The following is a 21480-nucleotide window of genomic DNA, read 5'->3' as shown; positions in this document are numbered from 1 at the left end:
AACATCACAGATTTCAAAGCAACTAAGCACTCTACTGTGAACACCACCACCTTTCTTCCGGACGAGCTAAACACATTTTATGCTCATTTTGAGGAAAACATCGCCTCCACGGAGAGAACACCCGTGTCCGACACAGCAGAGGTAAGTTCACTTACTGTCTCTGTAGCGGATGTAACCAGATCTCTCAAATGGGTGAATATTCGCAAAGCTGCGGGTCCAGACGGGATTCCGGGCCGCGCTCTCAGAGCATGCGCGAATCAACTAGTGGGTGTTTTTAACGGACATTTTCAATCTCTCCCTCTCCCTGTCTGTGGTTCCCACATGCTTTAAGACATCCACCATTGTGTCCATAACAGTCAAAGATAACTTGCATAAATGACTGGCGTCCTGTTGCCCTAACTCCCATCATCAGCAAGTGCTTTGAAAAGCTTATCAGAGACCACATCTGCTCTGTGCTGCCTGCCTCCCTGGACCCACTACAGTTTGCTTACAGAAGCAACCACTCCACTGATGATGCCATGGTATTTACAATATACACTGCTCATTCCCACTTGGAAAAAAGGAACACAGATGTGAGAATGCCGTTTGTGGACAACAGCACAGCATTCAACACCATAGTGCCCTCCAAGCTTTACGTGAAACACCGGGCTCTGGGCTTGAAGAGCTCACTGTGCAGCTGGATCCTGGACTTCCTGTCAGGCAGACACCAGGTGGTTAGAATGGGCAGCAACATCTCATCACTGACCCACAACATTGGATCCCTGTAGGGCTCTGTTCTCAGCCCACTCCTGTATTCCCTGTACAAATATGACTGTGTGGCAAAACACAGCTCCAACGCCATCAAGTTTGCTGATGATATGACAGTGGTAGGCCTAATCACTGACAATGATGAAACAGCCTACAGAGAGGAGGTGCACACTCTAACACGCTGGTGTCAGGAGCACAACCTCTCCCTCAACTTCAGTAAGACCTAGGAGCTTGTGATGGACTTCAGGAGAAAAGACAGAGAACACAGTCCCATCACCATCAATGGTGGACTCACATCACTGAGGAACTCACATGGCCCGTCCACACAGAGGCTGTTGTGAAGAAGGCTCACCAGCGCCTCTTCTTCCTGAGATGGCTGAGGAAGTTTGGAATGAACCCCTGCATCCTCACACTGATTTACACCAGCACTGTAGATAGCATCCTGACTTGCTGCATCACTGCCTGGTACGGCAACAGCACCGCCCTCAACTGCAAAGCCCTGCAAAGAGTGGTATAAACAGCCAGACACATCATCGGAGAATAATCAGAGACTCCAGCCACCCGAACAATTTGCTGCTCTCACTGCTACCATCAGACAGGTGGTATTGCAGCATCAAGACCCACACTGGCCGACTTCATGTCAGCTGCTTCCACCAAACGATCAGACTTTTGAACTCCGGACATCTCACGATCGATATACATCAGCACTGCACTTTATTAATCTCACACTGGACCGTCATAAATTAAATTATATTTTCTCTTAACACATTGGCAAATGACTATCAACCAACAGCCTGAATGTCAATACAACACTATACAACCTTTCTGTATATTTTATATATATATTATTTTTATTGTTGTAGAAGATTCAACAATAAGGAAGCGGGGTGGCAGTCCAGGTAAATCAAGCTTTAATGGTTTTTCCTAGTCTAACAAACAGTCTTTGGCTCCTCAGCTTCACAGCAGGTCATTTACTCTTCAGCTTCACAACAAGGTATCTACTTTAGCTTTAGTCATAAGAGACAACATAAATTCATAAATATTTAAGTTCAACAGCTTTACAGCATTTAGCTTCATGGAATGTCAGGTCTGTGACTGGGACTCTCTCCCCCGTTCTGGTGTTCTCGGCGGCCTTTTCAAGCCCATCTCCGTCGTAACTGTAATTAGACACAGGTGTTACGTATCATTAATCACCAGGTGATGGCCCTTACCGCTTCCCCTCTCCCCAGTGACAGACACATGACCATGTCCTGCTCCACAATTGTATACTGTGTATTCTATATTGTGTGTATTGTATACTGTACATTGTATATTATTATTTGAATATTGTGCTGTGTGTAATTGTGTATATTAGTTGTGAAAATTGTGTTGTGTATATCTGATGTTTATTGTAGATTGGTGTATGTCTCATCACTGTCATGACTGCTATGTTGCTTGGAACTGCACCCAAACTGTTGCACTTGTGTATATGGTTGAGTGAAAATAAAGTGATTTGATTTTGATTAGGTTTTTGATTTTTGAAAGGTGCAACAATAAATGTCTACGTGTTTTGTCAAGCCTGTCCCAGCTTCCTCCTTTCCCGAATTGTTACAGCCAACTTTAGCAGCAACAACTGCAACCAAACGCTTCTGATAACTGGAGATCTGTCTTTCACAACACTGTGGTGGAATTTTGGCCCACTCATCGTAGAAATGCTTTAGTTCAGCCACACTGGAGGGTTTAAGGTCCTGCCACAGCATCTCAATCAGGTTCAAGTCAGGACTTTGACTAAGCCCCTCCAAAACTTTAATTTAGCTTTTTTTGAGCCATTCAGAGGTGGACTTACTCCTACGCTTTGGATTATTGTCTTTCTGCATAATCCAGTTGCGCTTCAGCTTCAACTCACGTATTGAAGACCGGATGTTCTCCTTTAGGATTTTCTTGTAGAGAGCAGAATTCATGTTTCCCTCAATTATTGCAAGTCATCCTGGCCCGGAAGCAGCAAAGGATCCCCACACCATCACAGTATCACCACCATGCTTGACCACAGGTATGATGTTCTTTTTGTGGAATTCTGTGTTTGATTACACCAGATGTAATGGGACCCCTGTCTTCCAAACAGTTCCACTTTCAACTCATCAGTCCACAGAACATTCTCCCAAAATTTTGAGGATCATCAAGGTGTGTTTTGGCAAAATTCAGAGGAGCCTTAATGTTTTTCTGGGTTAGCAGTGATTTTCACCTTGCCACTCTTCCATGGATGGCAATTTTGCCCAGTGTCTTTCTGATAGTCATAAACAGTGACCTTTGTTGATGCGAGAGAGGCCTAGTTCCTTGGATGTTGTCCTTGAATTATTTGTGACTTCCTGGGTGAGTCGTTGCTGTGCTCTTGTAGGAATTTTGGAAGGTTGGCTACTTCTAGGAAGGTTCACTACTGTGCCAAGTTCTCTATTTGGAGATAATGGCTTTCACTGTGGTTCTTAGGGGTCCAAGAGTCCTTTGAGCAAGACCTTTGTAACCCTTCCCAGACTGATGTAATTCTATCACCTTTTTCCTCATAATTTCTGGAATTTCTTTCGAACTTGGCATAGTGTGCTATTGGGTGATACATTTTAGCCAACTTCATGCTGCTGAAAAAGTTATATTTAAGTACTGATTTGATTGAACAGGGCTGGCAGTAATCAGGCCTGGGTGTGTCTAGTACAGCTGAACCCCATAATGAATGCAGTTTCATATATTTGGGGATTTAGTAACTAAGGGGGGGCAAATACTTTTTCAAACATGCCCAGTTGGTATTGGATAACTTTATTTTGCTTCAATAAATAAAATTATCATTAAAAAACAGCATTTTGTGTTTACTCAGATTGTCTTTGTTTTATGTTAAGATTTTGTTTGAATTTTTGAAACAATTTAGTATGAGATCTCCACAAAAACAGAAGAAATCAGTATGGGGGCAAATACTTTTTGACAGCACTGTATACTGTATATCCGCTTTTTAACATTTTCCAATTGGACGGCGTGGCAGAGCGGAGGGCGGGGCCGGGTCGTAATTCCGCACACCCAGCCCCTAATTAGACTGATGAAGCCCTAGAGGGATAATGCCGACCGGAGACGGCAGTGCAACAGACAGAGTTACGGACAACTGTCCTACACCTGTGTGTGTTTGTCTTTTAAGTCTCCAGTCGGCCTTATCCCTCTCGGGATTCATCAGCCTAATTAGGGGCCGGATGTGTGGAATCACGACCCGGAACCGGCCCCGCCTTCCGTTATTCTTTTAAAAGCCACTCGTAATCGGCAAAGTTTAAACTTTTTTTTTTAGCGCAGCAGTTGATTGACAGGTGAGGGGTGGTGCTACGCTGCTGCCAGAACACATACTGGATGGATTAGCATTTACACCTCAAATGTAATGCGGTCATATTCAGTGTTTTTAAATCTTTTTCTAACAACTCTAATATTTAAAAGATTGTGTCCCTTTCATGAAAATTATAGGTGCAAGATAACTATCTTTTAAAGAGCAAAAATGGCTTTGACATCATATATTTACATTTGTACTTTTTGTCTAGACTTGAGAGACTTCAGAAGACATCATGGCACTTCCGGTGAGTGAACATCAATGCTCCCTGAATTTTACAGTGTATTGTGTCATTGTTTTTTTTTTATGGAGAGAATGTTTCAGTGTCCTGGAACAATTTTGCGATTGGGATTGGGACTCCCTGATCACTGCCCTGACTACTTAAGTAAACATTGACGGATAATTCAAAATGTTGTCCATCATTTGACAAATAAAACAAAGAACACAACTTAAACCAAGCACGTCAATTTTCCTTGCAGCTGCACTCTCTCCCTGCACGTGCTGTGTCTGTGTGTGAGCGAGAGTGTGCACTGTTTCTCACCGTCAAAAGGCACTTTTTAATGCAAAAGTAAATTAAGCGAGAAATCTCCATAAAATGTTATGACATACAGTTGTGCTCAAAAGTTTGAATATCCTTGGAAAATTGGTAATATATGTACCATTTTTAAAGAAACACAAGTGAGCAGACAAAACACATTTCTTTTATTCCTTATGGGATTCATATTCAACTGTAGGTTATAACAGAATGGCACAATCATAAAACAAAACATGGCAACAAAGAAAAAAAAAGAAATGACCCCTGTTCAAAAGTCTGCATACCCTTAGTTCTTAATACTGTGTATTGCCCCCTTTAGCATCAATGACAGCGTGCAGTCTTTTGTAATAGTTGTCTATGAGGCCCCATATTCTTGCAGGTGGTATAGCTGCCCATTCATCTTGGCAAAATGCCTCCATGTCATGCAAAGTCTTCGGTCGTCTTGCATGAACCGCAAGTTTGAGATCTCCCCAGAGTGGCTCGATGATATTAAGGTCAGGAGACTGTGATGGCCACTCCAGAACCTTCACCTTTTTCTGCTGTAACCACTGGAGGGTCAACTTGGCCTTGTGCTTAGGGTCACCGTCGTGCTGAAAAGTCCAAGAGCGTCCCATGCGCAGCTTTCATGCAGAAGAATGCAAATTGTCTGCCAGTATTTTCCGATTACATGCTGCATTCATCTTGCCATCAATTTTCACAAGATTCCCCATGCCTTTAGAGCTCACACACCCCCAAAACATCAGTGAGCCACCACCATGCTTCACAGTGGGGATGGTATTCTTTTCACTATAGGCCTTGTTGACCCCTCTCCAAACATAGCGCTTATAGTTGTGACCATAAAGCTCTATTTTGGTCTCGTCACTCCAAATTACAGTGTGCCAGAAGCTGTGAGGCGTGTCAAGGTGTTTTTTTTGTGGCATTGGCACAGTAAAGGCTTCTTTCTGGCAACTCGACCATGCAGCTCATTTTTGTTCAAGTATCGCCGTATTGTGCTCCTTGAAACAACCACACCGTCTTTTTCCAGAGCAGCCTGTATTTCTCCTGAGATTACCTGTGGGTTTTTCTTTGTATCCCGAAAATTCTTTGTCTACCTGACCTCGGCTTGGTATCAAGAGATCCCAGAATTTTCCACTTCTTAAGTGATTTGAACAGTACTGACTGGCATTTTCAAGGCTTTGGATATCTTTTTATACCCTTTTCCATCTTTATAAAGTTCCATTACCTTGTTACACAGATCTTTTGACAGTTCTTTTCTGCTCCCCATGGCTCAGTATCTAGCCTGCTTTGTGCATCCACGTGAGAGCTAACAAACTCACTGACTATTTATACACAGGCACTAATTGCAATTTAAAAAGCCACAGGTGTGGGAAATTAACCATTAAATGCCATTTAAACCTGTGTGTGTCACCTTGTGTGTCTGTAACAAGGCCAAACATTCAAGGGTATGTTAACTTTTGATCAGGGCCATTTGGATGATTTCTGTTATCATTATGATTTAAAAAGAAGCCAAACAACTATGTGATGATAAATGGCTTCATATGATCACTATCCTTAACTAAAAGATCAGTCATATTTTCAAAATCAATGCTAAAATTTCACATTTTCTGCCAGGGTATGCAAACTTTTGAGCACAACTGTATATACTGTATATATAAATATATAGACTTCCATTACATTGAAGGTCACTTTTATTGCTTTTCTTTGATATTCATTCATATTTTCTTTTTAGACTTGATGGAAATTAGAGAGGAAATTTAAGAATCCATAGAAGTGGAAGAAAGTCAAGAACTGAATGAAGTGGAGGAACATCAGTATCAGAATACTCATTTCATAACTGAAGACTATTTATACACAGACACTAATTGCCATTTCAAACATTAAAGGGTATGTAAACTTTTGATCAGGGCCATTTGGGTGATCTGTTATCATTATGATTTAAAACGAAGCCAAACAACTATGTGATAATAAATGGCTTCATATGATCACTCTCCTTAAATAAAATACATTTTTTTGCATGATCAGTCATATTTAAAAATGAATGCCAAAATGTCTGTATATATTATTCTTTTATCACTTCATTATTTTATTTGCTTTTTCGTTTGGAGTGCAATTTGAATTTAGAAATGTATTTGATTTAAGTTTTTTGTTTTTTAAATAATTTAATTGTCAATGCAAAATCACTAAAGCAAGTATATTCACCGATCCCTCAGCCCAGGGGTTGCCGATGTAATTGGATATTGCGATTTTATATATATATATATATATATATATATATATATATATATATATATATATATATATATATATACACACACACACACACACACACACACACATACATATATATATATATATATACACACACACACACACACACACACACACACTCTCACTCACTACCGGTCAAAGGTCTGAAACACATTCTTTATTATAATTTTTTTTTTCACATTTTAGAATAATAGGAAAGTCATCAGAACTATGGAATAACATAAATGGAACTATGGAAATTATGTTGTGACAATAAAAATCCAAACTAAATCAAAACTGTGTTATATTTCAGCATCTTCAAAGTAGTCACCCTTTGCCTAGAATTTGCAGACATGTACTCTTGACATTTTCTCAACCAACTTCTTGAGGTATCATCCTGGGATGCTTTTTAAACAGTATTGAAGGAGTTCCCATATATGTTGGGCACTTATTGGCTGCTATTCTTTATTATTTGGTCCAAGTCATCAATTTCAAAAAAAATTTTTTTTTTTAATAAAATTTTAGTTTTGTAATGAAATAAATTAATATGTTGGCACAACTATATTTTTGTCTACAAAACTAATTTCAAACATTTAAGCGTACGCCTTCAGATTAAAAGATTTTTAAGATCATGAGAAACATTTCAGTCAAGTGTTTCAAAATTTTTACCGGTAGAGTGTGTGTGTGTGTGTATATATATATATCGTGAAGGAGGAAACAAAATGAATTTATACACACACTTGATGTATTTTCCCAGATAACGAAATACCCGACGGGTAGAGAATGCACAGATGAAGTAGGTTCTTTGCCAGAGAGATGTTGACAACTGTTGTAAAGCCATCTTTCAATAAGTTGAACACCACACATTTTAATTGCACTTATTTTTTTTTCCAGTTTCATTTGAATCTTTTGTTAAAATAAATAAAAAATAAAGTTCAAAGTTTGAAATCAAGGTGGCTTGCTTTATTGTGCAAGCCTAACCCTCTTAATGAAAATTACCCCATAGTACCACCTAGCGTCCAACCAACGGTAATACCGGTGTTCGTCAGTTTCCTGTGGAGTTTTTTCTGCGACCAACCGACCAAAACATTTGGTCGACCAAGACTCTTCTCATCGACTAACATTTGGTCGACTATCAGGGGGCAGCCCTAAACGTTAGTAAGATTTATTTAAATAAAAAATAGTCCATTTAGAAATAACTGTCCATTTTCTATCCTGTTTTTGGCCCTCTGATTAAAAAGCTCCATTTTCGGGTTGTGTCCCCTTTAAAAATTTAATGTAAACCCCCACTGATATGAGTGGGTAACATCTATGCATATGAAATAAGTGTCAATGCCCCCGCCTTTATGCGTGTGGAATTGTTTTGAAAATCTTCTGTAGTATAGCTGCTAAAGAAAATGTACGTTGTTTTAAAGGAGTTTTAGATATTTGTATTGGAAAACAAGCCAAAACAAAAACAAAAAAACATATTTTGTTGCAGTGTATAATGGGGCAAAGACTACCCTCTCTAACCTTTTTGTTCACTTCAATCCATCTTTAACTCACAAAAAAACAAACTCTCTCTTATTAATAAAGCTGCGTTTTGCCAATTTTCGTCATGATAAGAAAAACACAGTGACACATATATTATGATTCAATAAGTCACGAGCTATCACATTATAATCTAGCTGCATTAAGTGCACGCCTGAGGGATGAGCGTCCCCGCGACAGTGTGTGCCTGAGCCGGGTGCAGTTTCAATCTCTCCCCCTTAGATTGGGACATTCGTGCAACTCATAGAAGAGGAGCTGATAACACAGAGACATGCCAGTTTTGGGATTTGTAGTTATTTACATGATCTGCTTCCATATTATTTGAACTTTAATAAAGCTATAATGCATTAAATATAACTGCATTCAATCAGGCACGAACTAGTGTTTCGCTTGATCTCATGTTACGTTAAATGAGATCAAATGGGAGTCACATGGCACCAAGCTCTGCGCACTTTGTTAGTTTTAATACTTTGTTTCATAAACTGGTGAGATTTGATACACCTGGTTCCATATCTGTTCTATGAAGACAACATGTCAAAGAATTCAAAATCTTCAGGCTCAAGATATTAAAAGACACTTATGTGCTCAAGCTGAAGCCCCTGGGCTGCAGAACAAAAGCCCGGGAGTCAATTGGGCCAGTGAGTTGAGAAAGATTCAGCGACAACTGTTGAACATGCCGGCGATGCTGACGAAGGTCATTGCTGACTTGGAAGATCTTGCTGTAATATGACAATCGATCACTGACATGGAGACGAAATTCACTGAGTTGGTTACAAGAGTGGCGGATGTTGAGAAACGGATCGATTATCTGGAGTCATCGGAGAGGGAATTAGCTGCTAACCCGCTAGCGACCAAGACATACATAAAGCATCTCTGGGAAAAGTTGGAAGACCTGGAGAATCGTAACCGGCAAAACAATGTCCGAATTGTTGGAATTCCTGAGGACGAGGAGGGCCAAGATATGGTGAAATTCATAGACGAGCTCTTCCCGAGTCTGCTCGACATAACGGACCATAAGCTGAAAGTCGAGCGAACTCACGGTGTTCCGGCTCAGAGTTCCATGAAGGGAGACAGGCCCCGATCAATTCTGGCCAAATTTCTGAGATCATCCGATAAAGATCTCGTGTTACACGAGGCGAGGAGTAAAGGAAAACTTTCTTGGAAGAACCACAGCATTTTCTTGTTCCCAGACTTTGCGAATTTGACGAGAGAAACGTGATCGATTCAAGGAATGCAAGAAACTCTTACATCAGCGGAAGGTCGCTTTTGCACTGTTGTACCCGACCAAACTGAGAATAGATACTACATATTTACATACCCACAGCAAGTGATGTCCTTCATAAAGTCAATGGAATAAGTCATTGTATGATGCTCTTGATGCAGCCGAGTGGGCCTGTCTCACTGAACATTCACAAAGCTCCTTTTTTGTCTTTTTGTGTTGGTTCCGCCTAGCGGCTGGAGTTTGTTTTGTGGAATAACACTCCTTCGGGACAGTTTTTTTGAGTGATTAGGGCATTTGTTACAGTCATGTAACAGTCGAATGCCCGAGGAAACTTTTTTGTTTTTTTTGATGGTTCCGCTAGCAGCTGGAGCTTGTTTTGTGGAGGAACACACCTTTGGGACAGTTATGTGGATGAATCTACACGTTCTTTGTGCTTATTCCGCCTATTACTGGAGTTTGTTTTATAGATTATTTTCTGTTGTGTAATTCTGTCTCACAAAATTTGTATAGAAGCAGACTTGAGCAATCCGATGGCAAAGTTGTCACGGGGACTCTCGTAAGCGTACATGGACTGTTGAGTTTAGAGGGATTGACGCCGGTTGGGGCTGTCATGCGCGGGGTTAATGTGCACATTTTAATTTTTTCCATTTTTTTGGTTCTGAGGGATGTTCGGGTGCTGATTGTAGCACCAATGTTGGAATGTGGTCTTTATAATTTTCTTTTTGACACAATCTATTTTTTGTCATGTCAAAATGTCAAATGTTAATATGAGCGGATTGTCTCTCTCCATGTCTAATGTGCATGGGTTGGGGCACCCCATAAAAAGGAAGGTTATTTCTTTTCTTAAATCTAAGAAATATGATATAGTGTTTCTTCAAGAAACGCATCTTTCCCCGCAGGAAGCTGAAAAATTTGGGAAGATCTAGGGTGGACATGTTTTCTTTTATGCTGGCTCAAGTAAGAGCAGGGAAGTCATTACACTGATAAGTAAGCATCTACAATTCAAATGTCTCAAACAGACTGAAGCTAAATTAGAAAGAGTCATTATTGTTTTAACAGAAATTCAGGGGCAAACGTTGATTTTGGCAAATATTTACACACCTAACGCTGATGATCAGGGCTTTTTTATAGATCTTGAAGGGATGTTGCAAGCCGCTGGCACCCCTCATGATATAATATTGGGAGGAGACTTTAATCTATTGATGGACTCAGTCCTTGATAACAGTGAAGCAAAAGTGTTTAAGTCCCCTAAAGCAACAGTGACACTTCACAGGATGTGTAAAAGTCTTGGTCTTACAAATATTTGGAGACTTTTGAACCCATCTGGTAGGGACTAGAATTTGTTTTTCATCAGTCCATAAGATTTATTCTAGAACAGATTTTTTTAAATATCCAAGTCCCTCATTTCATCTGTTCTTCATTGCTCAATTGGAAACATTTTAGTCTCAAATCACACCCTGGTGAGTTTAGAGGTGTTGCCACATACAGAGAAAAAGAAATCATTTAGTTGGCGCTTTAATGTATCCCTTTTGCAAAATCCTAATTTTCAACAAATGTTAAAGGCCGAAATCAATGTTTATATGGAGACGAACTGGTCCTCAGTATCCTCTGTGGGTGTGGCTTGGGAGGCAATTAAGGCAGTTTGTAGGGGCAGGATCATACAGTATGCTTCATTCACCAAAATATCCAAAGCACGAAAACTTGTGGAGTTGGAAGGGAATATTAAAAGTGCCGAGGCAGAGCTGAAGCGCTGAATGTCATCTGATGGCCTCAGAGAACTGACCTGATTTAAATACAGATATAACACTATTTTTTTGCGGAAGGTGGAGTTTTGGCTATTCGGGGCAAGACAGTCGTACTTCGAGTCGGGGGACAAAGCAGGAAAACTGCAGGCTAGATATATAAAGCAGAGAGAGTCTTTTTCTACCACTCCCTCAGTGAATTCTGCTGGTTGTGAAATTTTTACCTCGCCATTGATATTAATAATGCTTTTATAGAATTCTAACTTGATCTCTATAGTTCCACGTCTTCATCTACTGATGAAGATATTAGAAACTTTGTGGAACCATTAGAACTCCCTAAACTGACAACTGAGTAAAACAATTCTCTTGAATCAGAGATAACCTTGTAGGAGCTTGGCGAGGTAATTAAGGCCTTGCCTATAGGCAAGGCTCCGAGGCCAGACGGCTTTGCCGCTGAATTTTTTAGATCTTATGCTACAGAACTGGCTTCACTTTTGTTAGATGTTTATACAGAATCATTAAAGAATGGAAAGCTTCCACCAACCATGACACAAGCCCAGATAAGTCTGATTCTTAAAAAGGACAAAGATCCAAGCGATCCAGCTAGACGTTAAAATACTGTCAAAAAATTTGGCTAACCAATTATGACATCTCTTATACATATTTGAGCCTGACCGATATGGGATTTTTGAGACCGATACCGATTTTAGAGAGGGAAAATTCACCGATTACCAATATGGTAGCCGATATATTTAATATTTGAGCTGGAATGAAAACAGACCTTTTCTATGTGGATTTTTTGCTGATTTTGCTCCGATATGACTATGCAAAGGTACTCAGAAGGCTGCTTTCTTAAATATTTTTATCAAAGAATATTTGACATTATTATTATACATTGTCAACAAATTCTAGAAATGAACACTGAGAAAATAAAGAATAAATAAACATACAATAAATAGCTTAATAAACATGAGTACTGTATGTTTAGTACAAGTCAATTGCTGACCATTTAAATAAAGAATAAATAAAAATGCAGTAGCTAAAAAAACATCAGTACTGTATGTTTAGTACAAGTCAATTGCTGACCATTTAAATAAAGAATAAATAAAAATGCAGTAGCTAAATAAACATCAGTACTGTATGCTTAGCATCAGTCAAATGCTGACCATTAAAATAAAGAATTAACAAAATAAAATAAATAGCTAAATAAACATCAGTACTGTATGCTTAGCATCAGTCAAATGCTGACCATTAAAATAAAGAATAAACATAATAAAATAGCTAAATAAACATCAATACTGTTTAGTATCAGTCAAATGCTGAAAAGGGGAAACTTTCAACGGTGGAAAACCAGTCTTTTAAATATTACATTTTATAAATGCAGCGACTGGAATTGTTCGGTTGAAGGGGGTACCAAACTATGAATCCTAAACAAAACAGTTTGGTGAATACATGTTTACTCATTAGCTTCCACTCTGCTGACAACAATGAAAGTAGTACTTTTCAGCATTGTGTCTCACCAACTAGGTAATAACATAGCGTGAAATCAACACTCAACAGACACAATCCACCACCGCACCATTGTCTGCTGAGCTGCAAAAAGATGCTCTGATGTTTACCTTTCAATCTGCTACATTACTTACTGCACTGACAAACTATAGCTGGCTAACAACAAACAGACATGGTTGTTAACATTATATTAGTTATATTGAAAAGGGAAAATGGCGGGGTCATTGTTTAAGTTTCCAGTATGTATTTCACAAACTAGTTAACAATTTCCCGTGAAGACACACAGCTCAACTCCGCCCTGTCTGCAGAGCCACCGTCAGCTCAGAGTCAGCACTTTAAACAATGGAGTCGGAGCGTGCTCTGCTGGACAAACTACGCTATGACACCAATTCTAAAGCATTGTTTTCTGCATTATATGTTCTGAAAAAAGTTTTCATATCGGCACATATCGGTAAAATATACGCCGATACCGATATATTGGTGAAAGGCTAATTCTAATATTGGCCAACACTAATACATATAGATCAGGTGGGGTTTATTCGGGGCCGCAGCTCTTTTGATAACATTAGGCGTTTCATCAGTATTTTGTGGTCAATGGCGAATGATCAGACTCCGGTCGCTGCAATCCCACTTGATGCTGAAAAGGCGTTTGATATGGTAGAACTGGATTATCTTTTTAAGATTTAGGAAATATACGGGTTCGGGAATACTTTTATTGGATGGATTAAGTTACTTTATAGACACCCGGTAGCAATGGTACAAACAAATGGATTAATTTCAGATTATTTTACTCTGGATAGGGGTACCCGGCAGGGTAGCCCTCTTTCCCCAATATTGTTCTGTCTTGCCCTGGAACCATTAGCAGCCGCGATAAGAAAGGAAGATGATTTTCCATGGGTGGTGGCGGGAGGTATGGTGCATAAGCTTTTGCTTTACGCAGATGATATTTTATTATTAGTCTCCGACCCTACTAGATCTATGCCTTGCATAGATAACAGAATAATTAATTCCTTTTCTAAATTCTCGGTATACAGAGTAAATTGGTCTAAATCCGAAGCTTTGGCTCTGACTGCGTACTGCCCAGTAACGGCTTTTCAGCTGGGTGCCTTCCAGTGGCCCAAACAGGGCATTAAGTATTTGGGGATTTTATTCCCAGCAAATCTGTGTGAATTAATTAGAATTAATTTTGACCCTTTAATAAAAAGGTTTGAGCGATGTGAGCAGGTGGGCTTCATTACATTTATCTATGATTGGGAAGGCTAATGTCATTAAAATGAATTGTATTCCAAAATTCATCTACCTGCTACAGTCTCTACCTGTAGATGTCCTCCTCTCTTATTTGAAGCAATCTGATAGCATAGCGAAGTCCTTCATTTGGAATGGTAAACATCCCAGATTACATTTCATAGCTGCATAGGCCGACTGACATAGGTGGGCTAGGCCTACCCAAGATTTTGTTTTATTATTATGCATTCGGTCTCAGACATTTGGCTCATTGGTCGCTTCCACCTGAGAAAGCCCCTCCCTGGTTTTGTATTGAACAGGAAGTTCTTGGCACTATTTTGCCATTGCAAAGCCTATCAAACTAATCAGAGAAGTTAAGTTACACCCCATTATCTCGCATTTGCACTCGGTATGGACAAAAGTGTCCAGAGTGTTTAATTCGGACATCTATTTAAATGTTGCCTCGAGCATATGGCTGAACCCCAAATTATGTATTGATTAAGTCCCCTTTCTGCTGTTCAGAGTGGATCGTGAGGGGGGTTACTACATTCGGTGACCTATATGAGAGTGGAGTGTTGAGATCCTTTGAAAATTTGGTTCAACATTTTGGGATTCCCACATCTGTTTTTTTAGGCAATTACAGCTGTGCCACCTGCTCTGTACTATTTTTGGAAGTAGCATACATCCCCCTAAAGTGGCAGATACTCTGGGAGTGGTGATTACTGCTTTTGGAAAAGGTTGTGTGTATTACTCCCTGCTAATTCAGAGTCTGGGGATGAAGCTTTATCTTCTCTCAAAAGATTATGGGAGAAAGATTTCAATTTGGTATTGGAGGAGGGAGTGTGGGCTAGGATTTAAAAGAACGTCAAGTCTGCATCTAGAGGTGCAAGGGTGCGCCCTATGCAATTTAAGATTTTACATAGATTCTATTGGACCCCCTCTAGATTGTATAGACTTGATCTTAAAGACACACCCACCTGCTGGCGATGTCGATCAGAAGATGGAGACACAACCCATGTTTTTTGGTGGTGTGTTAAGATCCAAGAATTTTGGTTGAAGGTTCAGAGTTTTGTGTGTGATGTATTGGGCACTCAAATTTGATTTTGCCCCAGACTCTGTATTTTAGGCGATGGGGCGGTCATAAATATAGAGAATAAGCATATACAAAATTGGGTCCTAACCAGCGTCATGATCGCCAGACAAATAGTTTTAAGGGGATGGAAGTCAGCTGGAGTGCCCTCATTTCAGGAGTGGTGCACGGAGATGGGGAGCGTTTAATAGAGGGGTATTGATTCTGTCTGTATACGTTTTGCTTTTCTTTGTTTAATATGAATCAATCAAAAAAATTTAATCACAAAAAATTGGGATTATTTTGGTCAAATAAAGTGCTGCAGAACAGAGCGTTACAGATGTAAGATATTGCTTAAATATAAAGCAAATATAATAAATAACTATTTATTATTAGTAGTAGTAGTAGTAGTAGAATTATTACAGTGAATATTACATAACTACACTGAAGTGATTTTTATGTCATACTTTTTTCATTTAAATTGAGCTTTAATTTGAGTGTTTGTGTAATTATTTTGAAGTGTTTGTGACAGTCAATCCGTAAAAGCTAGTCGCTACGTGACTCAATGTGATTATTACAATGCAAAAGGCAGCTTAATTATGTACTCTGTTTGTGCCTCACAATACAAAGTGAATTAGCGCTGTGTTTGCTGTCATCTGCTACAAACAATAAGCGATTTTTGAAGTGCACAGTTCATGTAAATTTTATTTATTGCGTTAAATGGCAGCTTTTGCCGATGAATAATCTCACTAGGAGATAATGTGATTTTAATTGTGTGCTGAATGTTTATGGAATGACATTCGTAGATCAGATGGTATCGGTTTTTGGTAAAGGATCATTTTTACAAGCACAAGTATGAGTGAGTATTCACGATTCCGATTCCAGTTTCGGGACATCCTTAAAAAAAAAAAAAAAAAAAAAAACCATAATGAATAATTGAATAAGTTACCCAGTGATTTACAAAAATAAAATAAACCAAATAAATTCAGCTCGTTACATGATGTTGAGCTTTATACACAAACTCTGCCATATAATATTTTATTTAATAACCAGTGCTCATAATATCCTAATATTTTAAGCATAGAGATACAGAAAATCAATCACAAATCGGTGATGTTTTATTTAATTAGTTTAGAGCTGCTGTCTGCTTCAGCAATAACGATTTACCACCTATTTATCTATGGACCCCCAAGATAGAGCTGCAAGTTTAAATGGACAATACTGTGCGGACCACAAGAGCCAAGAGAAATAATAGCCTACATGTGGGTATAAATTATCCCTAGAAAGATTTATTAGCCTAGTACTAATAATATTTACAGTATGTTGAGTGAAGTTGATGTAGAGCAAAGAAGTCCTTTATAGTAACCACTGCACGTCCGCTCCTGAAAACGCTACAGGAGCACCGGTTTGACTGCACAAACACTTTCATGACAGTGAAAAGCAGTAGCAGTTAGTGCTGTCAACAGGACTGAGCAACTAAATTCAATTTTTTCCAGGTAGGGGTATAAATCTTTCGAGACATCTGATTTTTAAATTGACATTGTCTCCTAAGTCCACAAGAGGGTGCAACAAATCAATATAAACCACTCAGCACTGTTACAGCGATTGTTTATTGCAAAGAACATATCTGGCTGTTAACAAATGTGTGTAAAATTATACTGTTAAAAGATGTAGCCAGTTTATATTCTCAAATCAAATGTAAAACAAGAAGAGTTTCAAATGACGCTTCTATGTTAACTTAGTGTTGCACGCAGTACCTATACCATTGTCAAAGTACTACCACAGCTTTATAATACCTGCGGTTCCAGAATGTTTTTCATTAAATATAGTTGAATGTACGTACCTAATGCTTATGCATTAGTCAACACACAACCGCAAAAGACCTCCATCTCAGGAGGGCCCTTCACTCCGAATGTGTCCGTTTTTTCTATATAATCATCCGCTAGACGGACATTTTTGACAGTTGCACTGTTTCTCTGTTTTTTCAGCATCTCATGAAGAAACAATGCATTCCTTCAGTCACTGTGTCAATTTAAAAGGAAATTCTTTGTGAGCTACCAGTGTTCTGTTCTATTCATTGTACCGCGTCTGCTTTAGTCCAAGAATGTCAGTCACTGTCAGTGCTTAGCACACATTCAATATTCAAATGCTCATTTTTTTTTTCTTACATTTGACAAATATTCAAATTTTTATTTGACAGCCCTAGTAGCAGTGTGCGGTTTTAACAGTTTGTTGGGTCCCATATGAAATGGCCATTTAGTTCATAACACATTGGCTACATACTTGTCTTTATATTTTCTTTCCACATGTCAGAAGACATGGTAGTCACGACAGCCACCTTGATAATCAATGTTATACATTATTCTCCCAGCAGTTAGCCATTAAATTGTTTGACTGACGAGTCATGTCTGAGCATGTGTGATGGTAGCCAGCTGGTACATGCTGTGCAGTGTAAAACCTCACTCCCCTGGCCTCAAGAGGCACACTAGCGACTGACGCTACAGGCTGTAGCCTTTAGACTCCTCGTTAGCGCGCCTGCCTCCCATGCCGCAGCAACCCCGGTATGAATCCGGATCACAGCACCACTGTAACTGGTCCTGCTTGACCCGCTCCGAATCTGAGTACACATGACAATCAGACATTGTGTTGAGCTATAGAGACTGTGAGCGATTACGTGCACTTTCAGCTTGTCCCCCTTCAACATGAGCGCTCTCAATATCTCATCAGTCACTCATCTTAGCACTATTCCCAATTTAATTGAGGATCCCAATTTAAATCAGACTAATGTTGGTCGCAATGCCACTAATAACAGATATAACTGTTTAACCTTCAATAATGGCACCGTGTCTTCACGCATTTGCTTAATAACTAGTGATTTGTATTGCAACAAAATGCCAAAGACAGTAAACAAATCATAAATACCAGTGATTCCTCACAGGTAAGCCTGTCACGATAATTACATTATCGACTTATCATACGATATATGGACATGACTTTGATATTGCCCATTGTGTTTACATGCGTGTTTGTTTACATAAGAATTAATGTCACCAACATTTTAGCCGGTCGCATTGCTTCTGTGCTCTCATCTGCTCTTTTCTGTCAGAGGCAGGGCTCAGGCAGCTCCTCCACACACAAAGCGGACAGAGACAGGTGAAGAATACGTGTTACTCGAGACGAATAGGTGCTTCGGGGCTTGACATTAACGCTTGTCTGGGACAAGTGGATTTTTGAAAGGGCAAGCCAAAGTGAATTTTACTTGCCCGACTGGACAAGTTGCCTGACTGAAACCTTAATAATGATAAAAAATACCAGGTTTATTTGTTATTCAGCGTATGCCTGTAAAAAATTATATCCTGCTGTTGCACAGGATTCTGAGTATTGTCTTTGAATTCATTCCAAAATTTGAGCGAATACAGGAAATCCTCTTTTGTGCATCCCTCTCCCTGTCTCGTGCAACAGCGCTTGTTGAATTTGGTGTGAGCGCAAAGTGGATGCATTTTTTCCGTCATGTGAATGTCATTGTACTGCGCCTGTGTTAAGCGAGCAATATGATAAAACTATCACCTATTTATAAACAACAAAGCTGTCAACTTTGCAAGCTCGTAATGTCGTAAGGATGCAGGTTTGCAGCCTTTCATATCGTGGCGTTCTGTCATAAGTCATAATCCAACTCCTTTGACATGAACATCAGAAATAGCAAAAATGCTTTGTGTAATGCTACCAGCTGCAGGATGAAGGGAAACGTTTAAACACCTGTTTCATCTCTCATCTCCATCTCTCTGGAGCTCTTTCTGACCTATACAGGTGTTCTCTGCCATGTGAATGAGTCAATTTTAACATGTAATAATACACAAACATAAAAATAAAATGGTAATATAAACACTAGAATATTAACAATATACATAAAATGAAAATATATTATCTGTCTTTAAAATACATGGGTCAGTCAAATATAAGGTTCTCCATAATGAAAATGGAAAATCTAAAAAAATCAAAAAAAAAAAGAAAATCTTAGAACTGTAATACTATACTATATACTGTATATAATGGTTTCATGTGGTTTTGAACACACCAAACATTTTGAACACAACCTAATTTTTTATTTAATAACTAAACCATCAGGTCCTACCCCCATGAAGTAAAAAGTAGTATCATATTTTCCTTACACCTGATTCATTTTTTAAACAATATTTTATTATTTAAATATTTTTAAAAAAATGTTGAAGTAAAAGTTATTTTAACAAATACTATTAATTTTTATGTCATGAATATTGTATTTTTTTGGTGGGTTGTTCCATCTGACATTTGATATCCTGCTGGGACATGCAAAATGTCTATGTTTTTTCAGGGATGTAAGGCATGTTTCTAGAGAGAACATCTTGATCAAATTAAGTTATTTTATTTGTCAATGACCCACATACAGTATTAAATAAACAGGGTACTTTCTCAGGATTCGTTAGAATTTTAATGCATTTTGTTAACATTAAACAGCCATTTTTACTGCTAATTTTAGAAAACACAACAGCAAAAATAAATAAATAAATAAATCTTTCTGGACAAGTTACTTTTTTTACTCCGACGAATGACCAATTTACCAATCTGCAGGACAAGCATATCACAATGCTTAATGTCGAGCCCTGTGTTTTAACAGGTGTTTTCCCCGCCGACTGCATAATTCCAGCCTGAAAGTTTGGAAGAATAAGTCCAAATGGACTTGATTTCAAAGCCGCATTCCAGAGCTCCGGTGTGGGAATATTTTGGCTTTAAGCCGAATGAGAGATGCGAGCCCATTAACGTGAATGAGCCGGTATGACGACTTTGTTTAAAAACAGTGGCAATGAAAAGTGGGAATACAACTAAACTAAGAGCTCATCTAAAACATAACCATTCTATCCAGTTTTCTGAGCTGGGAACAGAAACCACAGTTGGAGATGGAGAAGGGCCATCCCGACTTTTATTTTTTTTGACATTCCAATTCCAATGCCTGAGTATTCTTAAGAATTAAAAGTTCATTGCTCTTTGAAAGGGTGTACTTGCATTATTATGCTATTATATTATCATTATATCAGATGCATAAGATGACAAATCGTCCAACAAAGTTAGTTATCGTGACAGGCCTACTCACAGGAGCAGTTTTGGAGCTTGTAATAGACAACGTTCTTATTTTTGAAAGTGTCTCTGCTGTGTGTGATGCCCTAATGGTTTTTACTGGTTGCCAGTATGTCACAATGACCTGTGATATGACAAAACTATTCCTAACTTTTTCAAAATAAATTAATGTTAGTAATTTACAATTAAAGTAATTTTACTTTGTGGGGCATACATAACTGCAGAATATAACTTGCAAAAGTGTGGCTAAGGGCACTTAAAATACAAAAAATAAAAAATAAATGTATCGGCCTAAAATTTCCTGATCAGTGCACCACTAGTGAAAATAGAAGATTAAATAGAAATTTTGATGTATTTTACCAAATGACTAAAATAATAGCCCAAATAAATAAATAATACATTCTTGAGAATGGTATCAGAAAAAATGATACCGGGATATTTTACCCCAGTAGTGGGGGTAAGATGGCTTTTCATAACTTTTAAATTGGTGAATAACATTGTTTTTAAGGGGGGTATGCCCCCGTAACTTCTCTTTATTTGCTTGTCTTTGTTTGTTTGTTTAACGAGGTCATTTCTTCTCAGCTCTGGTTTAATAACAACAGTCATCAAATCTGTTCAACTGTCTGAATGTAAAGAATGAAGAATGAACACCAACCTGTTTGTTCGTCAGTGTGTTCGGTTTTAATTCTGCATGCTTCTGGATAAGCCATATCTTCACTCTCCTCTTTAATAAACATCTTTACAACAGTGTCACACAGATTTCACTTGTTTCCTGGAGTTTTACAATTCTCCCGCCGAAAATAAACACTGGAAATAAAACTTGTTTAGTCACTGAAGAAATAAAACAGATGAAAGACACACATTTATTCTCATTCAGCGTGGAGAATCTTCATCTTCTTCTTCTTCTTCTTCTTGTATACCGGTGACTAACAAACTATTATAGCTCTTTACCGCCACCTAAAGCATGGACCAGATACCTTTTTTTCTTCTTTGTAACCTACAAGAACAAAGTAACAGTGAGGTACTGCGGACAGTACACATACATAGTCAGTAATATCTTTGACTACATTTTTAGGGTAATGATTGCTTTTGGATTACTTGTGACTTGATTGTTGTTTATTTTATGTCTCATTCATTTGAGTAGGATTAGCTTGTAAACTACAAATTGCCTGTAATGAGGCTACATTTTATAAAATTTATGTAAGGTGGACT

The 21480-nt window shown here is 38.6% G+C and overlaps 1 protein-coding gene across 1 annotated transcript in view; it reads right to left on the bottom strand.

Annotated features, from left to right (window-relative positions):
• LOC127450574 (oocyte zinc finger protein XlCOF6-like) overlaps nucleotides 1-21176 on the bottom strand; it is a 66801-nt gene extending 45625 nt beyond the window's left edge. The window contains exon 1 of the mRNA XM_051714809.1: nucleotides 20924-21176. Within this exon, the coding sequence (XP_051570769.1) occupies nucleotides 20924-21005 (82 nt within the window). The 5' untranslated portion in view covers nucleotides 21006-21176. The remainder of the gene's footprint in view (nucleotides 1-20923) is intronic.
• Nucleotides 21177-21480: the final 304 nt, after the last annotated feature.

Source organism: Myxocyprinus asiaticus, chromosome 13 (assembly GCF_019703515.2).
Source record: "Myxocyprinus asiaticus isolate MX2 ecotype Aquarium Trade chromosome 13, UBuf_Myxa_2, whole genome shotgun sequence".
Lineage (NCBI taxonomy): Eukaryota > Metazoa > Chordata > Actinopteri > Cypriniformes > Catostomidae > Myxocyprinus > Myxocyprinus asiaticus.
This window is presented reverse-complemented; position numbering and strand designations above follow the sequence as displayed.